Source organism: Hyla sarda, unplaced genomic scaffold (genome assembly GCF_029499605.1).
Source record: "Hyla sarda isolate aHylSar1 unplaced genomic scaffold, aHylSar1.hap1 scaffold_1242, whole genome shotgun sequence".
Lineage (NCBI taxonomy): Eukaryota > Metazoa > Chordata > Amphibia > Anura > Hylidae > Hyla > Hyla sarda.
Window position 1 is genome coordinate 11,638 of NW_026607863.1, and position 24,436 is coordinate 36,073.

Sequence of the window (24,436 nt, forward strand, 5' to 3'; positions counted from 1 at the left end):
AGGAAGGGAAGAAGGTCTCGGTTGCTGCGACCCAAGAGGTCTCGGCCGCTTTTAAGAATGGTTGACCCTCTCCCCTTCTTAACAGGGGCCGAGACCTCTTGGTTTGCAGCGGTGGAGACGCCCTCCCCATGAGGGGGAGGGGGTCTCGGCCGCTGCGACCCAAGAGGTCTCGGCTACTTATATGAAGGGGAGGGGGTCTCGGCCGCTGAGATCCAAGAGGTCTCGGCTGATTTTAAGAAGGGGAGGGGGTCTCGGCCGCTGCGACCCAAGAGGTCTCGGCCGCTTTTAAGAAAGGGAGGGGTTCTCGGCCGCTGTGACCCAAGAGGTCTCCGCCGCTTTTAAGAAAGGGAGGGGATTTTGGTCGCTGCGACCCAAGAGGTCTCGGCTACTTTTAAGAAGGGGAGGGGGTCTCGGCCGCTGCGACCCAAGAGGTCTCGGCCGCTTTTAAGAAGAGGAGGGGGTCTTGGCCGCTGCGACCCAAGAGGTCTCGGACGCATTTAAGAAGGGAAGAAGGTCTCGGCCGCTGCGACCCAAAAGGTCTCGGCTACTTTTAAGAAGGGGAGGGGGTCTCGGCCGCTGCGACCCAAGAGGTCTCGGCCGCTTTTAAGAAGTAGAGGGGGTCTTGGCCGCTGCGACCCAAGAGGTCTTGGCCGCTTTTAAGAAGGGAAGGTGGTCTCGGCCACTTTTATGAAGGGGAGGGGTTCCCGGCCGCTGCGACCCAAGAGGTCTCGGCCGCTTTTAAGAATGGTTGACCCTCTCCCCTTCTTAACAGGGACGAGATCTCTTCTTTTGCAGCGGTGGAGACGCCCTACCCATGAGGGGGAGGGGGTCTCGGCCGCTGCGACCCAAGAGGTCTCGGCTACTTATAAGAAGGGGAGGGGGTCTCGGCCGCTGCGATCCAAGAGGTCTCGGCTGATTTAAAGAAGGGGAGGGGGTCTCGGCCGCTGCGACCCAAGAGGTCTCGGCCACTTTTAAGAAGGGGAGGGGGTCTCGGCCGCTGCGACCCAAGAGGTCTCGGTCGCTTTTAAGAAGGAGAGGGGTTCTCGGCCGCTGCGACCCAAGAGGTCTCGGCCGCTTTTAAGAAAGGGAGGGGATCTTGGCCGCTGCGACCCAAGAGGTCTCGGACACTTTTATGAAGGTTAGGGGTTCTCGGCCGCTGCGATCCAAGAGGTCTCGGCCGCTTTTAAGAAGAGGAGGGGGTCTTGGCCGCTGCGACCCAAGAGGTCTCGGCCGCATTTAGGAAGGGAAGAAGGTCTCGGCCGCTGCTTCTCAAGAGGTCTCGGCTACTTTTAAGAAGGGGAGGGGGTCTTGGCCGTTGCGACCCAAGAGGTCTCGGCCACTTTTATGAAGGGGAGGGGTTCTCGGCCGCTGCGACCCAAGAGGTCTCGGCCGCTTTTAAGAAGAGGAGGGGGTCTTGGCCGCTGCGACCCAAGAGGTCTTGGCCGCATTTAGGAAGGGAAGAAGGTCTCGGCCGTCTTGACCCAAGAGGTCTCGGCCGCTTTTAATAATGGTTGACCCTCTCCCCTTCTTAACAGGGGCCGAGACCTCTTGGTTTGCAGCGGTGGAGACGCCCTCCCCATGAGGGGGAGGGGGTCTCGGCTGCTGCGACCCAAGAGGTCTCGGCTACTTATAAGAAGGGGAGGGGGTCTAGGCCGCTGAGATCCAAGAGGTCTCGGCTGATTTTAAGAAGGGGAGGGGGTCTCGGCCGCTGCGACCCAAGAGGTCTCGGCCGCTTTTAAGAAGGGGAGGTGTTCTCGGCCGCTGCGACCCAAGAGGTCTCGGCCGCTTTTAAGAAAGGGAGGGGATCTTGGCCGCTGCGACCCAAGAGGTCTCGGCTACTTTTAAGAAGGGGAAGGGGTCTCGGCCGCTGCGACCCAAGAGGTCTCGGCCGCTTTTAAGAAGAGGAGGGGGTATTGGCCGCTGCGACCCAAGAGGTCTCGGCCGCATTTAAGAAGGGAAGAAGGTCTCGGCCGCTGCGACCCAAGAGGTCTCGGCCGCTTTTAAGAAGGGGAGGGGGTCTTGGCCGCTGCGACCCAAGAGGTCTCGGCCGCATTTAGGAAGGGAAGAAGGTCTCGGCCGCTGCTACTCAAGAGGTCTCGGCTACTTTTAAGAAGGGGAGGGGGTCTTGGCCGCTGCGACCCAAGAGGTCTCGGCCACTTTTATGAAGGGGAGGGGTTCTCGGCCGCTGCGACCCAAGAGGTCTCGGCCGCTTTTAAGAAGAGGAGGGGGTCTTGGCCGCTGCGACCCAAGAGGTCTTGGCCGCATTTAGGAAGGGAAGAAGGTCTCGGCCGCTGCGACCCAAGAGGTCTCGGCCGCTTTTGAAAATGGTTGACCCTCTCCCCTTCTTAACAGGGGCCGAGACCTCTTGGTTTGCAGCGGTGGAGACACCCACCCCATGAGGGGGAGGGGGTCTCGGCCGCTGCGACCCAAGAGGTCTCGGCTACTTATAAGAAGGGAAGGGGGTCTCGGCCGCTGCGATCCATGAGGTCTCGGCGGCTTTTAAGAAGGGGAGGGGGTCTCGGCCGCTGCGACCCAAGAGGTCTCGGCCGCTTTTAAGAAGGGGAGGGGGTCTCGGCCGCTGCGACCCAAGAGGTCTCGGCCGCTTTTAAGAAGGGGAGGGGTTCTCGGCCGCTGCGACCCAAGAGGTCTCGGCCGCTTTTAAGAAAGGGAGGGGATCTTGGCCGCTGCGACCCAAGAGGTCTCGGCCACTTTTATGAAGGGGAGGGGTTCTCGGCCGCTGCGACCCAAGAGGTCTCAGCCGCTTTTAAGAATGGTTGACCCTCTCCCCTTCTTAACAGGGGCCGAGATCTCTTGGTTTGCAGCGGTGGAGATGCCCTCCCCATGAGGGGGAGGGGGTCTCGGCCGCTGCGACCCAAGAGGTCTCGGCTACTTATAAGAAGAGGAGGGGGTCTCGGCCGCTGCGATCCAAGAGGTCTCAGCTGATTTTAAGAAGGGGAGGGGGTCTCGGCCGCTGCGACCCAAGAGGTCTCGGCCGCTTTTAAGAAGGGGAGGGGGTCTCGGCCGCTGCGACCCAAGAGGTCTCGGCCGCTTTTAAGAAGGTGAGGGGTTCTCGGCCGCTGTGACCCAAGAGGTCTCGGCCGCTTTTAAGAAAGGGAGGGGATCTTGGCCGCTGCGACCCAAGAGGTCTCGGACGCTTTTAAGAAGAGGAGGGGGTCTTGGCCGCTGCGACCTAAGAGGTCTCGGCCGCATTTAAGAAGGGAAGAAGGTCTCAACCGCTGCGACCCAAGAGTTCTCGGCTACTTTTAAGAAGGGGAGGGGGTCTCGGCCGCTGCGACCCAAGAGGTCTCGGCCGCTTTTAAGAAGAGGAGGGGGTCTTGGCCGCTGCGACCCAAGAGGTCTCGGCCGCATTTAAGAAGGGAAGAAGGTCTCAACCGCTGCGACCCAAGAGTTCTCGGCTACTTTTAAGAAGGGGAGGGGGTCTCGGCCGCTGCGACCCAAGAGGTCTCGGCCGCTTTTAAGAAGAGGAGGGGGTCTTGGCCGCTGCGACCCAAGAGGTCTCGGCCGCTTTCAAGAAGGGGAGGGGTTCTCGGCCGCTGCGACCCAAGAGGTCTAGGCCACTTTTAAGAAAGGGAGGGGATCTTGGCCGCTGCGACCCAAGAGGTCTCGGCCACTTTTATGAAGGGGAGGGGTTCTCGACTGCTGCGACCCAAGAGTTCTCGGCCGCTTTTAAGAAGAGGAGGGGGTCTTGGCCGCTGCGACCCAAGAGGTCTCGGCCACATTTAAGAAGGGAAGAAGGTCTCGGCCGCTGCTACCCAAGAGGTCTCGGCTACTTTTAAGAAGGGGAGGGGGTCTTGGCCGCTGTGACCCAAAAGGTCTCGTTCGCTTTTAAGAAGAGGAGGGGTCTTGGCCGCTGCGACCCAAGAGGTCTCGGCTGCTTTTAAGAATGGTTGACCCCCTCCCCTTCTTAAAATGGGCTGAGACCTCTTGGTTTGCAGCGGTGGAGACGCCCTCCCCATGAAGTGGGAGGGGGTCTCGGCCGCTGCGACCCAAGAGGTCTCGGCCACTTTTATGAAGGGGAGGGGTTCTCGGCCGCTGCGACCCAAGAGGTCTCGGACGCTTTTAAGAAGAGGAGGGGGTCTTGGCCGCTGCGACCCAAGAGGTCTTGGCCGCATTTAGGAAGGGAAGAAGGTCTCGGCCGCTGTGACCCAAGAGGTCTCGGCCGCTTTTAATAATGGTTGACCCTCTCCCCTTCTTAACAGGGGCCGAGACCTCTTGGTTTGCAGCGGTGGAGACGCCCTCCCCATGAGGGGGAGGGGGTCTCGGCTGCTGCGACCCAAGAGGTCTCGGCTACTTATAAGAAGGGGAGGGGGTCTAGGCCGCTGAGATCCAAGAGGTCTCGGCTGATTTTAAGAAGGGGAGGGGGTCTCGGCCGCTGCGACCCAAGAGGTCTCGGCCGCTTTTAAGAAGGGGAGGTGTTCTCGGCCGCTGCGACCCAAGAGGTCTCGGCCGCTTTTAAGAAAGGGAGGGGATCTTGGCCGCTGCGACCCAAGAGGTCTCGGCTACTTTTAAGAAGGGGAAGGGGTCTCGGCCGCTGCGACCCAAGAGGTCTCGGCCGCTTTTAAGAAGAGGAGGGGGTCTTGGCCGCTGCGACCCAAGAGGTCTCGGCCGCATTTAAGAAGGGAAGAAGGTCTCGGCCGCTGCGACCCAAGAGGTCTCGGCCGCTTTTAAGAAGGGGAGGGGGTCTTGGCCGCTGCGACCCAAGAGGTCTCGGCCGCATTTAGGAAGGGAAGAAGGTCTCGGCCGCTGCTACTCAAGAGGTCTCGGCTACTTTTAAGAAGGGGAGGGGGTCTTGGCCGCTGCGACCCAAGAGGTCTCGGCCACTTTTATGAAGGGGAGGGGTTCTCGGCCGCTGCGACCCAAGAGGTCTCGGCCGCTTTTAAGAAGAGGAGGGGGTCTTGGCCGCTGCGACCCAAGAGGTCTTGGCCGCATTTAGGAAGGGAAGAAGGTCTCGGCCGCTGCGACCCAAGAGGTCTCGGCCGCTTTTAAAAATGGTTGACCCTCTCCCCTTCTTAACAGGGGCCGAGACCTCTTGGTTTGAAGCGGTGGAGACATCCACCCCATGAGGGGGAGGGGGGTCTCGGCCGCTGCGACCCAAGAGGTCTCGGCTACTTATAAGAAGGGAAGGGGGTCTCGGCCGCTGCGATCCATGAGGTCTCGGCGGCTTTTAAGAAGGGGAGGGGGTCTCGGCCGCTGCGACCCAAGAGGTCTCGGCCGCTTTTAAGAAGGGGAGGGGGTCTCGGCCGCTGCGACCCAAGAGGTCTCGGCCGCTTTTAAGAAGGGGAGGGGTTCTCGGCCGCTGCGACTCAAGAGGTCTCGGCCGCTTTTAAGAAAGGGAGGGGATCTTGGCCGCTGCGACCCAAGAGGTCTCGGCCACTTTTATGAAGGGGAGGGGTTCTCGGCCGCTGCGACCCAAGAGGTCTCAGCCGCTTTTAAGAATGGTTGACCCTCTCCCCTTCTTAACAGGGGCCGAGATCTCTTGGTTTGCAGCGGTGGAGATGCCCTCCCCATGAGGGGGAGGGGGTCTCGGCCGCTGCGACCCAAGAGGTCTCGGCTACTTATAAGAAGAGGAGGGGGTCTCGGCCGCTGCGATCCAAGAGGTCTCAGCTGATTTTAAGAAGGGGAGGGGGTCTCGGCCGCTGCGACCCAAGAGGTCTCGGCCGCTTTTAAGAAGGGGAGGGGGTCTCGGCCGCTGCGACCCAAGAGGTCTCGGACGCTTTTAAGAAGGTGAGGGGTTCTCAGCCGCTGTGACCCAAGAGGTCTCGGCCGCTTTTAAGAAAGGGAGGGGATCTTGGCCGCTGCGACCCAAGAGTTCTCGGACGCTTTTAAAAAGAGGAGGGGGTCTTGGCCGCTGCGACCCAAGAGGTCTCGGCCGCATTTAAGAAGGGAAGAAGGTCTCAACCGCTGCGACCCAAGAGTTCTCGGCTACTTTTAAGAAGGGGAGGGGGTCTCGGCCGCTGCGACCCAAGAGGTATCGGCCGCTTTTAAGAAGAGGAGGGGGTCTTGGCCGCTGCGACCCAAGAGGTCTCGGCCGCATTTAAGAAGGGAAGAAGGTCTCGGCCGCTGCGACCCAAGAGGTCTCGGCCGCTTTTAAGAAGAGGAGGGGGTCTTGGCCGCTGCTTCCCAAGAGGTCTCGGCCACTTTTAAGAAGGGGAGGGGGTTTCGGCCGCTGCGACCCAAGAGGTCTCGGCCGCTTTCAAGAAGGGGAGGGGTTCTCGGCCGCTGCGACCCAAGAGGTCTAGGCCACTTTTAAGAAAGGGAGGGGATCTTGGCCGCTGCGACCCAAGAGGTCTCGGCCACTTTTATGAAGGGGAGGGGTTCTCGGCTGCTGCGACCCAAGAGTTCTCGGCCGCTTTTAAGAAGAGGAGGGGGTCTTGGCCGCTGCGACCCAAGAGGTCTCGGCCACATTTAAGAAGGGAAGAAGGTCTCGGCCGCTGCTACCCAAGAGGTCTCGGCTACTTTTAAGAAGGGGAGGGGGTCTCGGCCGCTTTTAAGAAGGGGAGGGGGTCTTGGCCGCTGCGACCCAAGAGGTCTCGGCTGCTTTTAAGAATGGTTGACCCCCACCCCTTCTTAAAATGGGCTGAGACCTCTTGGTTTGCAGCGGTGGAGACGCCCTCCCCATGAAGTGGGAGGGGGTCTCGGCCGCTGCGACCCAAGAAGTCTCGGCCGCTATTTAGAAGGGGAGGGGTTCTCGGCCGCTGCGACCCAAGAGGTCTCGGCCGCTTTTAAGAAGGGGAGGGGTTCTCGGCCGTTGCGACCCAAGAGGTCTCGGCCGCATTTAAGAAGGGAAGAAGGTATCGGCCGCTGCGACCCAAGAGGTCTCGGCTACTTTTAAGAAGGGGAGGGTGTCTCGACCGCTGCGACCCAAGAGGTCTCGGCCGCATTTAAAAGGGAAGAAGGTCTCGGCCGCTGCGACCCAAGAGGTCTCGGCTACTTTTAAGAAGGGGAGGGGGTCTCGGCCGCTGCGACCCAAGAGGTCTCGGCCGCTTTTAAGAACGGAAGGTGGTCTCGGCCACTTTTATGAAGGGGAGGGGTTCTCGGCCGCTTTTAAGAAGGGGAGGGGGTCTCGGCCGCTGCGGCCCGAGCGGTCCCGGACGCTCTTAAGTAGAGGAGGGGGTTCCGGCCGCTGCGACACAAGAAGTCTCGGCCGCTTTTGAGAAGGGGTGGGTGTTCTTGGCCGCTGAGACCCAAGAGGTCTCGGCCGCTTTTAAGATGGGGAAGGGGTCTCGGCCGCTGTGATCCAAGAGGTCTCGGACGATTTTATAAAGGGGAGGGGGTATCGGCCGCTGCGACCCAAGAGGTCTCGGCCGCTTTAAAGAAGGGGAGGGGGTATCGGCCACTGCGACCTAAGAGGTCTCGGCCACTTTTATGAAGGGGAGGGATTCTCGGCCGCTGCGACCCAAGAGGTCTCGGACGCTTTTAAGAATGGTTGAGCCCCTCCCCTTCTTAACAGGGGCCGAGACCTCTTGGTTTACAGCAGTGGAGACGTCTTTCCCATGAAGGGGAGGGGGTCTGGGCCGCTCCGACCCAAGAGGTCTCGGCCACTTTTAAGAAGGGAAGGTGGTCTCGGCCACTTTTATGAAGGGGAGGGGTTCCCGGAAGCTGCGACGCAAGAGGTCTCGGCCGCTTTTAAGAATGGTTGACCCTCTCCCCTTCTTAACAGGGGTCGAGATCTCTTGGTTTGCAGCTGTGGAGACGCCCTCCCTATGAGGGGGAGGGGGTCTCGGCCGCTGCGACCCAAGAGGTCTCTGCTACTTATAAGAAGGGGAGGGGGTCTCAGCCTCTGCGATCCAAAAGGTCTCGGCCGCTTTTAAGAAGGGGAGGGGGTCTTGGCCGCTGCGACCAAAGAGGTCTCGGCTGCTTTTAAGAATGGTTGACCCCCTCCCCTTCTTAAAAGGGGCTGAGACCTCTTGGTTTGCAGCGATGGAGACGCCCTCCCCATGAGGGGGAGGGGGTCTCGGCCGCTGCGACCCAAGAGGTCTCGGCTACTTATAAGAAGGGGAGGGGGTCTCGGCTGCTGCGACCCAAGAAGTCTCAACCGCTATTGAGAAAGGGAGGGGTTCTCGGCCGCTGCGACCCAAGAGGTCTCGGCCGCTTTTAAGAAGGGGAGGGGTTCTCAACCGCTGCGACCCAAGAGGTCACGGCCGCTTTTAAGAATGGTTGACCCTCTCCCCTTCTTTACAGGGGCCGAGACCTCTTGGTTTGCAGCGGTGGAGACGCCCTCCCCAGGAGGGGGAGGGGGTCTCGGCCGCTGCGACCCAAGAGGTCTCGGCTACTTTTAAGAAGGGGAGGGGGTCTCGGCCGCTGCGATCAAAGAGGTCTTGGCTGATTTTAAGAAGGGGAGGGGGTCTCGGCCGCTGCGACCCAAGAGGTCTCGGCCGCTTTTAAGAAGGGAAGAAGGTCTCCGCCGCTGCGACCCAAGAGGTGTCGGCTGCTTTTAAAAAGGGAAGAAGGTCTCGGCCGCTGTGACCCAAGAGGTCTCGGCCGCTTTTAAGAAGGGAAGGTGGTCTCGGCTACTTTTAAGAATGGTTGACCCCCCTCCCCTTCTTAACAGGGGCCGAGACCTCTTGGTTAGCAGCGGTGGAGACGTCCTCCCCATGAAGGGGAGGGGGTCTGGGCTGCTCCAACCCAAGAGGTCTCGGCCACTTTTAAGAAGGGGAGGGGGTCTCGGCTACTTTTAAGAAGGGAAGGGGGTCTCGGCCGCTGCGACCCAAGAGGTCTCGGCCGCTTTTAAGAAGGGGAGGGGGTCTTGGCCGCTGCGACCCAAGAGGTCTCGGCCGCTTTTAAGAAGGGAAGGTGGTCTCGGCCACTTATATGAAGGGGAGGGGTTCTCGGCCGCTGCGACCCAAGAGGTCTCGGCCGCTTTTAAGAATGGTTGACCCTCTCCCCTTCTTAACAGGGGCCGAGATCTCTTGGTTTGCAGCGGTGGAGACGCCCTCCCCATGAGGGGGAGGGGGTCTCGGCCGCTGCGACCCAAGAGGTCTCGGCTACTTATAAGAAGGGGAGGGGGTCTCGGCCGCTGCGATCCAAGAGGTCTCAGCTGATTTTAAGAAGGGGAGGGGGGTCTCGGCCGCTGCGACCCAAGAGGTCTCGGCCGCTTTTAAGAAGGGGAGGGGGGTCTCGGCCGCTGCGACCCAAGAGGTCTCGGCCGCTTTTAAGAAGGTGAGGGGTTCTCGGCCGCTGCGACCCAAGAGGTCTCGGCCGCTTTTAAGAAAGGGAGGGGATCTAGGCCGCTGCGACCCAAGAGGTATCGGCCGCTTTTAAGAAGAGGAGGGGGTCTTGGCCGCTGCGACCCAAGAAGTCTCGGCCGCATTTAAGAAGGGAAGAAGGTCTCAACCGCTGCGACCCAAGAGGTCTCGGCTACTTTTAAGAAGGGGAGGGGGTCTCGGCCGCTGCGACCCAAGAGGTCTCGGCCGCTTTTAAGAAGAGGAGGGGGTCTTGGCCGCTGCGACCCAAGAGGTCTCGGCCGCATTTAAGAAGGGAAGAAGGTCTCGGCCGCTGCGACCCAAGAGGTCTCGGCCGCTTTTAAGAAGGGGAGGGGGTCTTGGCCGCTGCGACCCAAGAGGTCTCGGCCACTTTTAAGAAGGGGAGGGGGTCTCGGCCGCTGCGACCCAAGAGGTCTCGGCCGCTTTTAAGAAGGGGAGGGGTTCTCGGCAGCTGCGACCCAAGAGGTCTAGGCCGCTTTTAAGAAATTGAGGGGATCTTGGCCGCTGCGACCCAAGAGGTCTCGGCTACTTTTATGAAGGGGAGGGGTTCTCGGCTGCTGCGACCCAAGAGTTCTCGGCTACTTTTAAGAAGAGGAGGGGGTCTTGGCCGCTGCGACCTAAGAGGTCTCGGCCGCATTTAAGAAGGGAAGAAGGTCTCGGCCGCTGCGACCCAAGAGGTCTCGGCCGCTTTTAAGAAGAGGAGGGGGTCTTGGCCGCTGCGACCCAAGAGGTCTCGGCCGCATTTAAGAAGGGAAGAAGGTCTCGGATGCTGCGACCCAAGAGGTCTCGGCTACTTTTAGGAAGGGGAGGGGGTCTCGGCCGCTGCGACCCAAGAGGTCTTGGCCGCTTTTAAGAAGTAGAGGGGGTCTTGGCCGCTGCGACCCAAGAGGTCTTGGCCGCTTTTAAGAAGGGAAGGTGGTCTCGGCCACTTTTATGAAGGGGAGGGGTTCCCGGCCGCTTCGACCCAAGAGGTCTCGGCTGCTTTTAAGAATGGTTGACCCTCTCCCCTTCTTAACAGGGACGAGATCTCTTGGTTTGCAGCGGTGGAGACGCCCTCCCCATGAGGGGGAGGGGGTCTCTGCCGCTGCGACCCAAGAGGTCTCGGCTACTTATAAGAAGGGGAGGGGGTCTCGGCCGCTGCGATCCAAGAGGTCTCGGCTGATTTAAAGAAGGGGAGGGGGTCTCGGCCGCTGCGACCCAAGAGGTCTCGGCCGCTTTTAATAAGGGGAGGGGGTCTCGGCCGCTGCGACCCAAGAGGTCTCGGTCGCTTTTAAGAAGGAGAGGGGTTCTCGGCCGCTGCGACCCAAGAGGTCTCGGCCGCTTTTAAGAAAGGGAGGGGATCTTGGCCGCTGCGACCCAAGAGGTCTCGGCCACTTTTATGAAGGGGAGGGGTTCTCGGCCGCTGCGACCCAAGAGGTCTCGGCCGCTTTTAAGAAGAGGAGGGGGTCTTGGCCGCTGCGACCCAAGAGGTCTCGGCCGCATTTAGGAAGGGAAGAAGGTCTCGGCCGCTGCTACTCAAGAGGTCTCGGCCACTTTTATGAAGGGGAGGGGTTCTCGGCCGCTGCGACCCAAGAAGTCTCGGCCGCTTTTAAGAAGAGGAGGGGGTCTTGGCCGCTGCGACCCAAGAGGTCTTGGCCGCATTTAGGAAGGGAAGAAGGTCTCGGCTGCTTTTAAGAATGGTTGACCCCCTCCCCTTCTTAAAAGGGGCCGAGACCTCTTGGTTTGCAGCGGTGGAGACGCCCTCCCCATGAAGTGGGAGGGGGTCTCGGCCGCTCCGACCCAAGAGGTCTCGGCCACTTTTAAGAAGGGGAGGGTGTCTCGGCCGCTGCGACCCAAGACGTCTCGGCTGCTTTTAAGAAGGGGAGGGGGTCTCAGCCGCTGCAAACCAAGAGGTCTCGGCCACTTTAAAGAAGGGGAGGGGGTCTCGGCCGCTGCGACCCAAGAGGTCTCGGACACTTTTATGAAGGGGAGGGGTTCTCGGCCGCTGCGACCCAAGAGGTCTCGGCTGCTTTTAAGAATGGTTGACCCCCTCCCCTTCTTAAAAGGGGCCGAGACCTCTTGGTTTGCAGCGGTGGAGACGCCCTCCCCATGAAGTGGGAGGGGGTCTCGGCCGCTCCGACCCAAGAGGTCTCGGCCACTTTTAAGAAGGGGAGGGTGTCTCGGCCGCTGCGACCCAAGACGTCTCGGCCGCTTTTAAGAAGGGGAGGGGGTCTCAGCCGCTGCAAACCAAGAGGTCTCGGCCACTTTAAAGAAGGGGAGGGGGTCTCGGCCGCTGCGACCCAAGAGGTCTCGGCCACTTTTATGAAGGGGAGGGGTTCTCGGCCGCTGCGACCCAAGAGGTCTCGGCCGATCTTAAGTAGAGGAGGTGCTCTCGGCCGCTGCGATCCAAGAAGTCTCGTCCGCTATTGAGAAAGGGAGGGGTTCTCGGCCGCTGTGACCCAAGAGGTATCGGCCGCTTTTAAGAAGGGGAGGGGCTCTCGGCCGCTGCGATCCAAGAAGTCTCGTCCGCTATTGAGAAAGGGAGGGGTTCTCGGCCGCTCCAACCCAAGAGGTCTCGGCCACTTTTAAGAAGGGGAGGGGGTCTCGGCCGCTCTTATGTAGAGGAAGGGGTCTCGGCCGCTATAACCCAAGAGGTCTCGGCCGCTTTTAAGAAGGGGAGGGGGTCTTGGCCGCTGCGACCCAAGAGGTCTCGGCCGCTTTTAAGAAGTGGAGGTGGTCTCGACCGCTGCGACCCAAGAGGTCTCGGCTACTTTTAAGAAGGGAAGAAGGTCTCGGCCGCTGCGACCCAAGAGGTCTCGGCCGCTTTTAAGAATGGTTTACCCACTCCCCTTCTTAACAGGGGCCCAGACCTCTTGGTTTGCAGCAGTGGAGACGCCCTCCCCATGAAGGGGAGGGGGTCTGGGACGCTCCGACCCAAGAGGTCTCGGCCACTTTTAAGAATGGGAGGGGGTCTCGGCCGCTGCGACCCAAGAGGTCTTGGCCGCTTTTAAGAAGGGGAGGGGGTCTCGGCTGCTGCGACCCAAGAGGTATCGGCCGCTCTTAAGAAGGGGAGGTGGTCTCGGCCGCTGCGACCCAAGAGGTCTCGGCTGCTTTTCAGAAGGGGAGGGGTCTCGGCCAATGCGACCCAAGAGGTCTTGGCCGCTTTTAAGAATGGGAGGGGGTTTTGGCCGCTGCGACCCAATAGGTTTCGGCTGCTTTTAAGAAGGGGATGGTGTCTCGGTCGCTGCAACCCAAGAGGTCTAAGCGCTTTTAAGAAGGGAAGTGGGCTCGGCCGCTGTTGCCCCAAGAGATCTTGGCCACTTTTACGAAGGGGGGGGGGGGGTTAGCCCAAGGTGAGGATGGGGGGGGGGGCTCCCTCGATGTGCCTTCACCTTGACGTGGTGAGGGAGCTTGCGTGCCTTGATGATCCAATGAGCTAAGCTGGCGGGAGTAATGCTCCTGGAGGGGTCACCCGTGCCAGACAGGTCAAAGGGGAGAGGCCAGACTAAGCAAGGCACCTGGAAAAATGGGCTGGTTATACACGTCAGTGTAATTTCTCACTTGACAGACAGCAGAGATACATACTAGTGAGGTCTCCTCAACCAGATCAGATTCCTTCATTCATTTTGCAGAGGCCTTTTCAAAAAATGAATGAAAGAGGTGATCCGATTGGTTTCTATGGACAACTCAGCAACTTTTCCTCTGAACGGGTTTTGATAACTTTCCCCCAGAGATGGCTCCTTTACGCTATTTGCGTAATTCCCAGTGGAGGACATTTATCAAAGTCAGTGTATGTGCACTGATGTTATACACAGGATTTGTTGGTGTAGTTGGAGTGGACATGCACCAGATTAACTAAATGTTGCAAGGCCTGTGATAGATATGGTGCTAGTACACACTTTTTTTGAAATTTCACTTCAAAACATCGCTTTCATTCTCTGCTAGTGTTGCTCGCGAATATTCGCAATTCGAATATTATTCGCGAATATCGCATATTCGCGAATTCGCGAATTTCGCGAATATAGCGCTGTATATTCGTAATTACGAATATTCGTTTTTTTTTTTGTTTTTTTTCTTTACAGTACACATCACAGTGATCACCCCTCTCTGCTTCCAGCTTGTGTGGTGTAAAGAAGGCTGTAATACTACTGTGTGAGACTGGCGTGCGAAAATTCGCATATGCGAAAATTCGCATATGTTAATTTTCGCATACGCGTATTTTCGCACACGCGAAAATAAAACGAGAATATAACGAATATGCGAATATTCGCGAATATATGACGAATATTCGTCCATATATTCGCGAATTCGAATATGGCCTATGCCGCCCAACACTATTCTCTGCGACTGTTCTGAGACTTTTCACCTGTTCTGCACCAAAAAAGGCTCTAAACCTGTTGATAAATTCCCCCAATTTCTTTTATAGGTGTTGCCTAAACAGTGTGGTACTGTGGGGGACATGTATCAATATTGGTGTAGGTAGGCATTTTTTGTTGATCATTTTGGTTGGTCTAAATTTGGTGCAACTGCACCAAATTTACCATACTTGTGCAAGTCACATGATAAATTTTGTGCAAAGTTCTGAATTTCCACACAGTTCTATTTGTACTCCTGATCTACACCTCACAGGAAAAGTGGACACAGGGATTTTGCTCTATTGCTATGAGGCTCGGATTCCATTGATGTTTTTGTCTACTAGCAAAAACGCCAGAAAAACTATCACACCTTTTTCCTTCGTTTTTCTTGCATTTTTGCTGGTGTGTGTTTTTGTTTTTTGTACCCTGTTTCGATTTTTTTCACTGCCTTCACGTACCGCTCTGTGGGTCAGATGCAGAGCGCCTGGCCTACAAAGTGTAAGGACGTAATGAGTGATACATAGTAAATACATATACAGGGTGCAGAGCATCACTACTCTGGGATAATGAGGGCTGTGGGGGAGTTTTTTTTATAAAAAAAAAAATTTCAATGTGTTGTGTTTTTTATAATTGAATTTTCAGGCTAAGTAGTGAAAGCTGTCTTATAGACGGAAACCATTACTAAGCCGGGGCTTAGTGTTAGCCACAAACCTGCTAGTGCTAACCCCCAATTATTCCCCCGGTACCCACCGCCCCAGGGGGGCCAGGACCAACAGGCTCAGATCATCAACAATGGCGCTCCTGGGCCTAGGCAATAACAGGCTGGCATTATTTAGGCTGGGGAGGCCCAGTAACAATGGTCCTCGACCACCTTGGTAATTTCAGGCTGTTGCTGCTTGGTTGGGATCTGTCCCACAGCCGAGGGATGTGCGAGAACCGTCCCTCAGCACTGCAGTACTAAAACAACTCCCAGCATGGGACAGATTCTGTCCCATGATGGGAGTAGTTGTAGTATTGCAGTGCTGAGGGCTGGCTCCTGCATTGTCCAGCATCCGACACTTTTCTATGTGTCCTTGCTACCACTCGTAGATTTTTTGCAAAAATAAAAATAAAACGCAATTGCGCCAAAAAAATCCTTTTTCTTCCCGCAAATGATACATACCAGTCCACTGGATAAAGTGGTGTATGGTACACAAAACAGGTGACAACTTTAGAAAATCCTCCACCAAAAAAAACGCAGCACAAATGTAAAAAAAAGCACAATTGCGCAAAATTTGTAGACGTGAAAAGGAATCTAAAGGCAATGATACATGTCCCCCTGTGAGCTGTGCTGTTTATGTAACCCAGGGAGTTATGCCACCCTGCTAACACAACTCCAATCCATTATGGCATGCACAAAGTAACATGCAGTGACAGATGTGACACAAAATGATCTTTTTTGCAGGTTCCGTTTTTGCATCTTTTTTTTTAAACAGATGCAGGATGGAGCCTTCAGCGCTTTTTTTTTAAAACTTACTTAGTATCTCTTAACAGATGTATCCCTTGTCCATAGGCTATAATGGGTGTTACGCCGAGCGCTCCGGGTCCCTGCTCCTCCCCGGAGCGCTCGCGGCGTTCCTCTCTCTGCAGCACCCCGGTCAGACCCGCTGACCGGGAGCGCTGCACTGACATTGCCGGCGGGGATGCGATTCGCATAGCGGGAGGCGCCCGCTCGCGAATCGCATCCCAAGTCACTCACCTGTCCCGGCCCCCGGCTGTCATGTCCTGGCGCGCGCGGCTCCGCTCCGTAGGGCGCGCGCGCCAGCTCTCTAAGATTTAAAGGGCAAGTGCACCAATGATTGGTGCCTGGCCCAATAAGCCTAATTAGCTCCCACCTGCTCCCTGGCTATATTACCTCACTTCCCCTGCACTTCCTTGCCGGATCTTGTTGCCTTGTGCCAGTGAAAGCATTTAGTGTTGTCCAAAGCCTGTGTTTCCAGATCTTCTGCTATCCACATTGACTACGAACCTTGCCGCCTGCCCCGACCTTCTGACCTTGCCTCTGCCTAGTCCTTCTGTCCCACGCCTTCTCAGCAGTCAGCGAGGTTGAGCCATTGCCGGTGGATACGACCTGGTTGCTACCGCCGCAGCAAGACCATCCCGCTTTGCGGGGGGCTCTGGTGAATACCAGTAGCATCTTAGAACCGGTCCACCGACACGGTCCACGCCAATCCCTCGCTGACACAGAGGATCCACATCCAGCTAGCCGAATTATGACAATGGGAAACGTCCCTTCCCCAAAATTAACAATTTTTGTAATCTGGTAGTGACAGGAAGGCTGGGATTGTCCAGCCCTTAAAAGTGAAGCCAATCCACATGTCGGCAGAAAAAACTCCCCTTTCTTTGATCCTTCTCCTTCCAAAAAATTATGGTTCCTTGGAACGAACTTTCAATTCATTGCATAGTAGGAGAAATGATGATGATGACGGCTGCCATGTCTCCGATTCTTGTGGACAGTCTGTATAGAGAAAGTCATCGGTACTATGTAACTTTCACCAGGTTCTGATGATCCAGATGGAAAAAGCTGAATCAGGAAAAGATCAATACAGACTTCTCCATACAGACTGTCAGGAAGAACCTGAGACACGGCAGCCGAGCTGTCATCATCATCGTCACCATCAAGAACAAGTACAGTCAAGAAATGGGGACCCCCTGTGAGTTGAAAGGAGATATGGATGGAACCGCTGCCTACATGTGGTCCTTAACCCCTTGGGGACGGAGACCATTATGACCCTAAGTACGGGAGCATTTTTTGCAAATCTGACCACTGTCACTTTAACATCTTCTGACCGGTATAAGTGTCTTCACTCACCTGCAATTTATCTATTTATTTATTTAGTTATTTATTCATTTATTTATGATTATTTATACATCATCTAGTTTACCTTATGCTTACCATTCTTAGATTGTATTTACGCTATTTCATTAGTATCTCAACATTGGCCCAGTCTATATACATCTACATTTTTTTATATGTTATCCGTATTTATGAGTTAATATTTCAGTCTCCTATACGTCCCATACGTTTATCTTTCCAGCATCTATATAGGACGCATGCGCGGGGTGGATCGCATCATATCCAAGCCTCGCTTTGGGGTTTATCTATCTATCCACTCATGCGCCGTCTGAAGCGCATTGCGTTCCATTGATTCCGGACATGCGCAGATACATATTTCTTGCCACTTCCGCTTCCGGTCCCGCGGCTTTTTAACCAGACTCGCGGCGTCCAATGTGGCCGCCGCACACTGAGTCCACACATGGGACACCGGGGATTGGGTGAGTGCACTGTGGCTGTATTGCCTTGCTTATGTGACCTCCACTTTTGGTAACTACATACCCCTTATATTGTATTATTTCATTGTAGGAGTTATCGCCTCCTCTGGAGCCTCCACATTAGGGAGGTGATTCCAGTTCCTTCCATTACCTTATTTCATCTTATATCCTGGACTGCCTGATACTCTAAACATCTTTTATTAGGGTAGGCAATATGTTTATTATACTATATTTGCTCGTATTTTGGGGGCCTTAATGATGTGGCAATAATAACACCTATTGGTTATATGGTGTTTTACTTTATGTTTTTGGTTTTATCTTTAGTACTCTGCTGGAAGTGTTTCTTTTCCATCTTTAAATCCACCTTCAGTATTCTCGGCCCAACATCTTGTATTATTACATTTGGCGTGTCACACCAGTTATCAGTCTTTAGTTTACTACCATCATATATGGGTAAGACTGGCTCATTATTTGTCTTTGTGTCATCTTTTGGTTTTCTCTATCCAAGTTAACTTTGATGTATCTATCTATTAGGTTCTAGCACACTCATTAACATAAGGGAGTGGCAACCTGTGATCCCTGTGGCACTATATCTTTAATTTGAAGCTGGGCTATTTCATATCTACCCTATTACTATTGGAGGTATATATATCATTATTATACATTTTTGATATTTTATACTTTATACACTTGATAGTTTTGGTAAAATATGGAACTCTGACAGGTGGTTTTGTCATCTTATTTTTACAGTACTTACCTTGGACAAGGGACATATTCTCCATCTTCTCATAATACAATTAAGGATCCACATTTTTTCCATTGTGGCCAGTGTGGGATGATTTATCTACTTCTCATACATCTATATATCATTTCTCAGTATCAATGTGCGGCTATTATATTTTTGTATCACGTTTGCTTCACTTGTTTGTTTATCACTTTGATTATTATTTGTGATATGTTGACTGCTCCCCTGAGCCCTGATGAACCCCTAACTATAAGTGAGGGTGAAACGCGTAGGTCATTAGGAGTAAGAATATACACACATTAAGTCATTGGCTTGTTCATTTTTCATGTTTATGTGACTTATATTATCCCTACTCCCTGTCCACACTTATTGTAGTGAGGGCAAGGGGTTAGACTAGGTAGGGTCGGCTAGGTCAGGTTTTTCACCTGTACCCCAAACCCCCTCCCTTGGTCTGTTGCTCATTATTCAGTGCTATATCTGATACCTTCCTGAGCACTGTATTGTGAGGCATGGTGTTTTCTATTATCTTTATTAATAAAATTATGCATTTTTTAGCTTGATGCTTTCTTTGTGGCCTCATTGGTAGATTTCAGTAGTGTTATTATTTTGGTAAATTGTCTCCAAGGGCATATACATCATTGGCTGAAGGACCATACATTTCCTTTTTTCTGATTTTTGTGTTTCTCAATTAGATGGAGGACTCTTGATCCTCATCATAGCTGACGAGTATCTTTTATCTTGATATCGTGGTTTAATTCCCTTAGTGTATCTAAGAATGGCAAATAGTTTATTAGCAGGTGGATTTGACACTTCTTTATGGCTGGAAGAGGCGAAAGAGGTTTTTTCAGAAAAAGAACTGTCACATTCTAGTCATTTGACCCCCACACTCAATTCAGTCTTTAAGGAATTGAATTATAGATATAAAAACCAAATTAAATCTTGGTGGGAGGTACAATCTTTAGACAATTACATCTCAAATCGGATTGTTCCCAAGGGCCTAAGGATAGCCATATCACCAGCCCTCCGTTCTAGGACCCCGACTCTGATGAGTAAGTGGGAGAAGGAGGCCACAGAGAGTTCGCTTCGATTTATGAATCTTTTGTTGGAAGAGGAAAGGAATACCCTGGACAGTACTACTAAGAAATTACAGGAAAGTATTGACATTGCCCTTAAGCTAAAACAAGATCCGGAGTTTGCAAAAAAGGATACTGAATTAAAGAACAACATTGAAAAATTTAAACATTCTCTTAAAGACAGAAAGCATAAACAATTCATCAGGGATCTGAATGACTTTAGGGACAATAAGGCCTATAACTTCCTAAATCAACAACCATATCAAGGCACAGAAACGGAGATATCATCCTCTGAAACTGACGCCTCAGACTCGGAAAGACCTAATTATCAATCATGGAACCGGTCCCCATACTCCACTCGGTATCGGGGTGCCTATCGGGGCAACAACAGAGGTTGGGGCAAGAAATCAAGACCGCGGGGCTCATCCACAAAACGTGGAAACTCTGGAGAAACCCAGGGCTCTGGTTCACAATCCTTTTCTGTACCGTCTGTACCATCTGGCCCAACATCCTCTTCTACAACTTCCGGTTTTTTAGTGAAGGACACACAAGTGCCCCCTCGAATGTGACAGTTGAGGACAACCAGATAATTAATTTATCTTCACATCTGTTATCTGAGGCCGAGATCTCATTGTTAAAACATGGCCTCTCGTTTGTCCCTGTGAATAAACCTGATATATTTGGGTGGATCAAGGATCTCCACCTTTTTGGTAGAAGGCTAAAGTGGAAAAAATTCTTTTTTCACCATGATAAAAAATCATGTCAAGAATTAGGGATTGACCAGGAGGACCTGAGAGGTGTTTCCACTTTAGCCTCCTTATTAGAGGAGACAGAGAGAGGGATTGGTTTGGGCCCTTTCTCCACTTGTCATCTTAAAAGTACAAGACCTGCCCCGTCGGGGGACCGAGACTGCATCGATGTCTTTATAGACATCGCTTGTAGTGACATCGAGGCGAGATTGTGTGATTTCAGGATACCGACACACAATCTTACCAGAGTTGAACAAGATGCCCTCAAAGAGCTACAGTCTGATCGTACAATCATTATAAAACCCTCGGACAAGGGAGGGAATTTGGTCATACTAGACCATAAGGCCTATGTGAATATGTGTACTAGTATTCTGTCAGATGAGACGACCTACCGTATTCTAGAAAGGGACCCTACCATTATTTTTCTGAAGGAACTGAAGGAAATATTGATACAAGCAAGAACCGATTGCTTAATTGATGAACGTGAATATGATTTTTTGTTACCAAATGCACCACGTCTCGCTACATTCTATGGACTACCCAAAGTCCACAAGGGCTTGGACCCGCTTAAATGTAGACCTATAGTATCCGGAGTGGGCAACCTAACCCAGAATATAGGTATCTACTTGGACGAGGTCCTCCGCCCTTTTGTATTATGCTTACCGTCCTATTTACGAGACACGATGGACCTCCTGCTTAAGATCCAGGACATCATCATGGAGGAAGATTATTGGTTATGTTCAATTGATGTCGAGGCCCTTTACAGCTCAATACCCCACAATTTTGGGATTAATGCAGTGGCACATTACCTACGCAGTCGGAGTACCCATCATGCCGCGCACAATCAATTTATCCTCACTCTTTTGGAGTTTGTCCTCAACAGGAACTTTTTTATTTTTTCCTCACGCTTTTACCACCAGCTCAGGGGCACTGCCATGGGCAGCCCAGTGGCACCCACCTATGCCAACTTGCTCCTGGGCTGGTGGGAGGAAGCGATTGTTTTTGGGGAGGATAACTCTCGCTTCCACCACCATATCATCTACTGGGGCCGCTACATTGATGACGTGGCGGTCATCTGGAGCGGCCCCAAAGTGGAGTTCGAGAATTTTGTGCAGTCCCTTAACACCAACCCAGTGGGTCTCAAATTTACTTTTGAGATCCACAAGGATTCTCTAGTCTTTTTGGATGTACTGCTCGAACGTAGCAGCAATGGCAACATTAGCACCAAAATCCATAGGAAACCTACAGCTGGCAATAGCCTACTCATGTGGTCCAGTCACCATCCTTTTTCCCTCAGGAATGGGATTCCTAAGGGACAGTATCTAAGACTTAAAAGGAACTGCTCCTCGGAACAAGTTTTCCATCATGAGGCCAAGGAGTTACGCAGTAGATTTCAACACAGAGGATACCCTAATAGGGTTCTCAAAAAGGCATATATAGAAACTAAACATGTGGACAGATCTACACTCTTATTCTCCAAACCGAAGGCTGGGGATAGGGACCTTCCAACTCGAATTATTGGCACATTTGACGCAGCGGCCAAGGAAATACGCCAAATTTTGACCAATCACTGGCCTATTCTTAAGACGGACCCAGTAGTAGGTTCTTTAGTGGAAGAGACACCCAGGATCACATATAGGAGGGGAAAAAACCTGGGGGATTTTTTGGTACACAGTTTGTACACTCCCCCAAGGGGTCCAGGCACTTGGCTCGATCGCAAAGTATCTGGATCATTCAAATGTGGATCATGTAAAGCGTGCAAATATATGCGTGTTTCCAAAGAATTCCTCAGTCCTAGCACTAATAAGATGTATAAGTGCTATGACTATGCGAACTGCAAAACAAGTAAAGTCATCTACTTGGCTACATGTCCCTGTCCCTTATGCTATGTTGGCAAAACCATGAGGGAAGTAAGGCGTAGGATACTCGAACACATGAGTGACATCAGGCATAAGAGGGAAAAACCGTTGTCGCTTCATATGCTTAGGCATCATGCGGACACCCCCTTTAATTTGGATTTCCAAGTCATTGAAGTTCTCAAACCCGACATTAGGGGCGGTGACCTGGATAAAAGACTATTACAAGCCGAAACACGCTGGATATACCGGCTAAAGACCATCACCCCCTATGGTCTTAATGACCAATTATCCTTTTGCCCTTTCATTTGATGTAATTATGGGTACATTTCTTATATTACAATTTTCCATCTTGTATAATACATCTTCTGACCGGTATAAGTGTCTTCACTCACCTGCAATTTATCTATTTATTTATTTATTTATTTAGTTATTTATTCATTTATTTATGATTATTTATACATCATCTAGTTTACCTTATGCTTACCATTCTTAGATTGTATTTACGCTATTTCATTAGTATCTCAACATTGGCCCAGTCTATATACATCTACATTTTTTTATATGTTATCCGTATTTATGAGTTAATATTTCAGTCTCCTATACGTCCCATACGTTTATCTTTCCAGCATCTATATAGGACGCATGCGCGGGGTGGATCGCATCATATCCAAGCCTCGCTTTGGGGTTTATCTATCTATCCACTCATGCGCCGTCTGAAGCGCATTGCGTTCCATTGATTCCGGACATGCGCAGATACATATTTCTTGCCACTTCCGCTTCCGGTCCCGCGGCTTTTTAACCAGACTCGCGGCGTCCAATGTGGCCGCCGCACACTGAGTCCACACATGGGACACCGGGGATTGGGTGAGTGCACTGTGGCTGTATTGCCTTGCTTATGTGACCTCCACTTTTGGTAACTACATACCCCTTATATTGTATTATTTCATTGTAGGAGTTATCGCCTCCTCTGGAGCCTCCACATTAGGGAGGTGATTCCAGTTCCTTCCATTACCTTATTTCATCTTATATCCTGGACTGCCTGATACTCTAAACATCTTTTATTAGGGTAGGCAATATGTTTATTATACTATATTTGCTCGTATTTTGGGGGCCTTAATGATGTGGCAATAATAACACCTATTGGTTATATGGTGTTTTACTTTATGTTTTTGGTTTTATCTTTAGTACTCTGCTGGAAGTGTTTCTTTTCCATCTATAAATCCACCTTCAGTATTCTCGGCTCAACATCTTGTATTATTACATTTGGCGTGTCACACCAGTTATCAGTCTTTAGTTTACTACCATCATATATGGGTAAGACTGGCTCATTATTTGTCTTTGTGTCATCTTTTGGTTTTCTCTATCCAAGTTAACTTTGATGTATCTATCTATTAGGTTCTAGCACACTCATTAACATAAGGGAGTGGCAACCTGTGATCCCTGTGGCACTATATCTTTAATTTGAAGCTGGGCTATTTCATATCTACCCTATTACTATTGGAGGTATATATATCATTATTATACATTTTTGATATTTTATACTTTATACACTTGATAGTTTTGGTAAAATATGGAACTCTGACAGGTGGTTTTGTCATCTTATTTTTACAGTACTTACCTTGGACAAGGGACATATTCTCCATCTTCTCATAATACAATTAAGGATCCACATTTTTTCCATTGTGGCCAGTGTGGGATGATTTATCTACTTCTCATACATCTATATATCATTTCTCAGTATCAATGTGCGGCTATTATATTTTTGTATCACGTTTGCTTCACTTGTTTGTTTATCACTTTGATTATTATTTGTGATATGTTGACTGCTCCCCTGAGCCCTGATGAACCCCTAACTATAAGTGAGGGTGAAACGCGTAGGTCATTAGGAGTAAGAATATACACACATTAAGTCATTGGCTTGTTCATTTTTCATGTTTATGTGACTTATATTATCCCTACTCCCTGTCCACACTTATTGTAGTGAGGGCAAGGGGTTAGACTAGGTAGGGTCGGCTAGGTCAGGTTTTTCACCTGTACCCCAAACCCCCTCCCTTGGTCTGTTGCTCATTATTCAGTGCTATATCTGATACCTTCCTGAGCACTGTATTGTGAGGCATGGTGTTTTCTATTATCTTTATTAATAAAATTATGCATTTTTTAGCTTGATGCTTTCTTTGTGGCCTCATTGGTAGATTTCAGTAGTGTTATTATTTTGGTAAATTGTCTCCAAGGGCATATACATCATTGGCTGAAGGACCATACATTTCCTTTTTTCTGATTTTTGTTTTTCACTGTCACTTTAAGCATTAATAACTCTGGGATGCTTTTACTTATAAATTTGATTCCGAGATAGTTTTTTCGTGACATATTCTACTTTATGTTATTGGTAAATTTTCGTTGATACTTGTATAATTTCTTGGTAAAAAATGCAAAAATTTTATGAAAAATTTTAACATTTTGCAGTTTTCTAACTTTGAAGCTCTCTGCTTGTAAGGAAAATAGACATACCAAATAAATTATATATTTATTCACATATACAATATGTCTACTTTATATTTGCATCATAAAGTTAACATGTTTTTACTTTTGGAAGACATCAGAGGGCTTCAAAGTTCAGCAGCAATTTTCCAATTTTTAGCAAAACTTTCAAAATCGGAATTTTTCAGGGACCAGTTCAGTTTTGACGTGGATTTGAGGGGCCTTCATATTAGAAATATTTCACAGGAATAGCAGCAAAGTGAAGGAGAAAATTCAAAATCTTCATTTTTTACACTCACATGTTCTTGTAGACCCAGTTTTTGAATTTTTACAAGGGGTATAAGGAGAAAAATCCTCTCAAAATTTGTAACCCAATTTCTCTCGAGTAAGAAAATACCTCATAGGTGTGTGTAAAGTGTTCGTCGGGCGCAGTAGAGGGCTCAGAAGGGAAGGAGCAACAATGGGATTTTGGAGAGTGAGTTTTTCTGAAATGTTTTTTGGCGGGCATGTCACATTTAGGAAGCCCCTATGGTGCCAGGACAGTAACCCCCCCCCCCCACATCGCACACTATTATGGAAACTACACCCCTCAGGGAACGTAACAAGGGGTACGGTGAGCCTTAACACCCCACAGGGTGTTTGACAACTTTTTGTTAAAGTTG

The 24,436-nt window shown here is 51.5% G+C and overlaps 2 protein-coding genes across 3 annotated transcripts; both read left to right on the forward strand.

The window, feature by feature from the left end:
- Window positions 1-16,464: 16,464 nt before the first annotated feature.
- On the forward strand, window positions 16,465-19,449 carry LOC130303808 (uncharacterized). 2 transcript variants are annotated; one of them, XM_056551849.1, is made up of 2 exons: window positions 16,465-17,512; window positions 17,621-19,449. In XM_056551849.1, exon 2 carries the CDS (start codon window positions 18,391-18,393, stop codon window positions 19,255-19,257), a length of 867 nt encoding a protein of 288 aa, XP_056407824.1. In that variant the 5' UTR covers window positions 16,465-17,512; window positions 17,621-18,390; the 3' UTR covers window positions 19,258-19,449. The 2 variants fall into 2 exon arrangements, with proteins under 2 accessions (XP_056407824.1, XP_056407823.1); XM_056551848.1 differs by having other exon boundaries at window positions 16,465-17,323; window positions 17,405-19,449.
- Window positions 19,450-19,591: 142 nt separating this feature from the next.
- On the forward strand, window positions 19,592-23,436 carry LOC130303807 (uncharacterized). The gene is made up of 2 exons (XM_056551847.1): window positions 19,592-22,610; window positions 22,692-23,436. Exon 1 carries the CDS (start codon window positions 19,794-19,796, stop codon window positions 21,603-21,605), a length of 1,812 nt encoding a protein of 603 aa, XP_056407822.1. The 5' UTR covers window positions 19,592-19,793; the 3' UTR covers window positions 21,606-22,610; window positions 22,692-23,436.
- Window positions 23,437-24,436: the final 1,000 nt, after the last annotated feature.

Excerpts from the sequence above, each read along its gene's own strand:
- LOC130303807 (XM_056551847.1), top strand. The coding sequence starts at position 19,794 with ATGTGTACTAGTATTCTGTCAGATGAGACGACCTACCGTATTCTAGAA.
- LOC130303808 (XM_056551849.1), top strand. The coding sequence starts at position 18,391 with ATGGCAAATAGTTTATTAGCAGGTGGATTTGACACTTCTTTATGGCTG.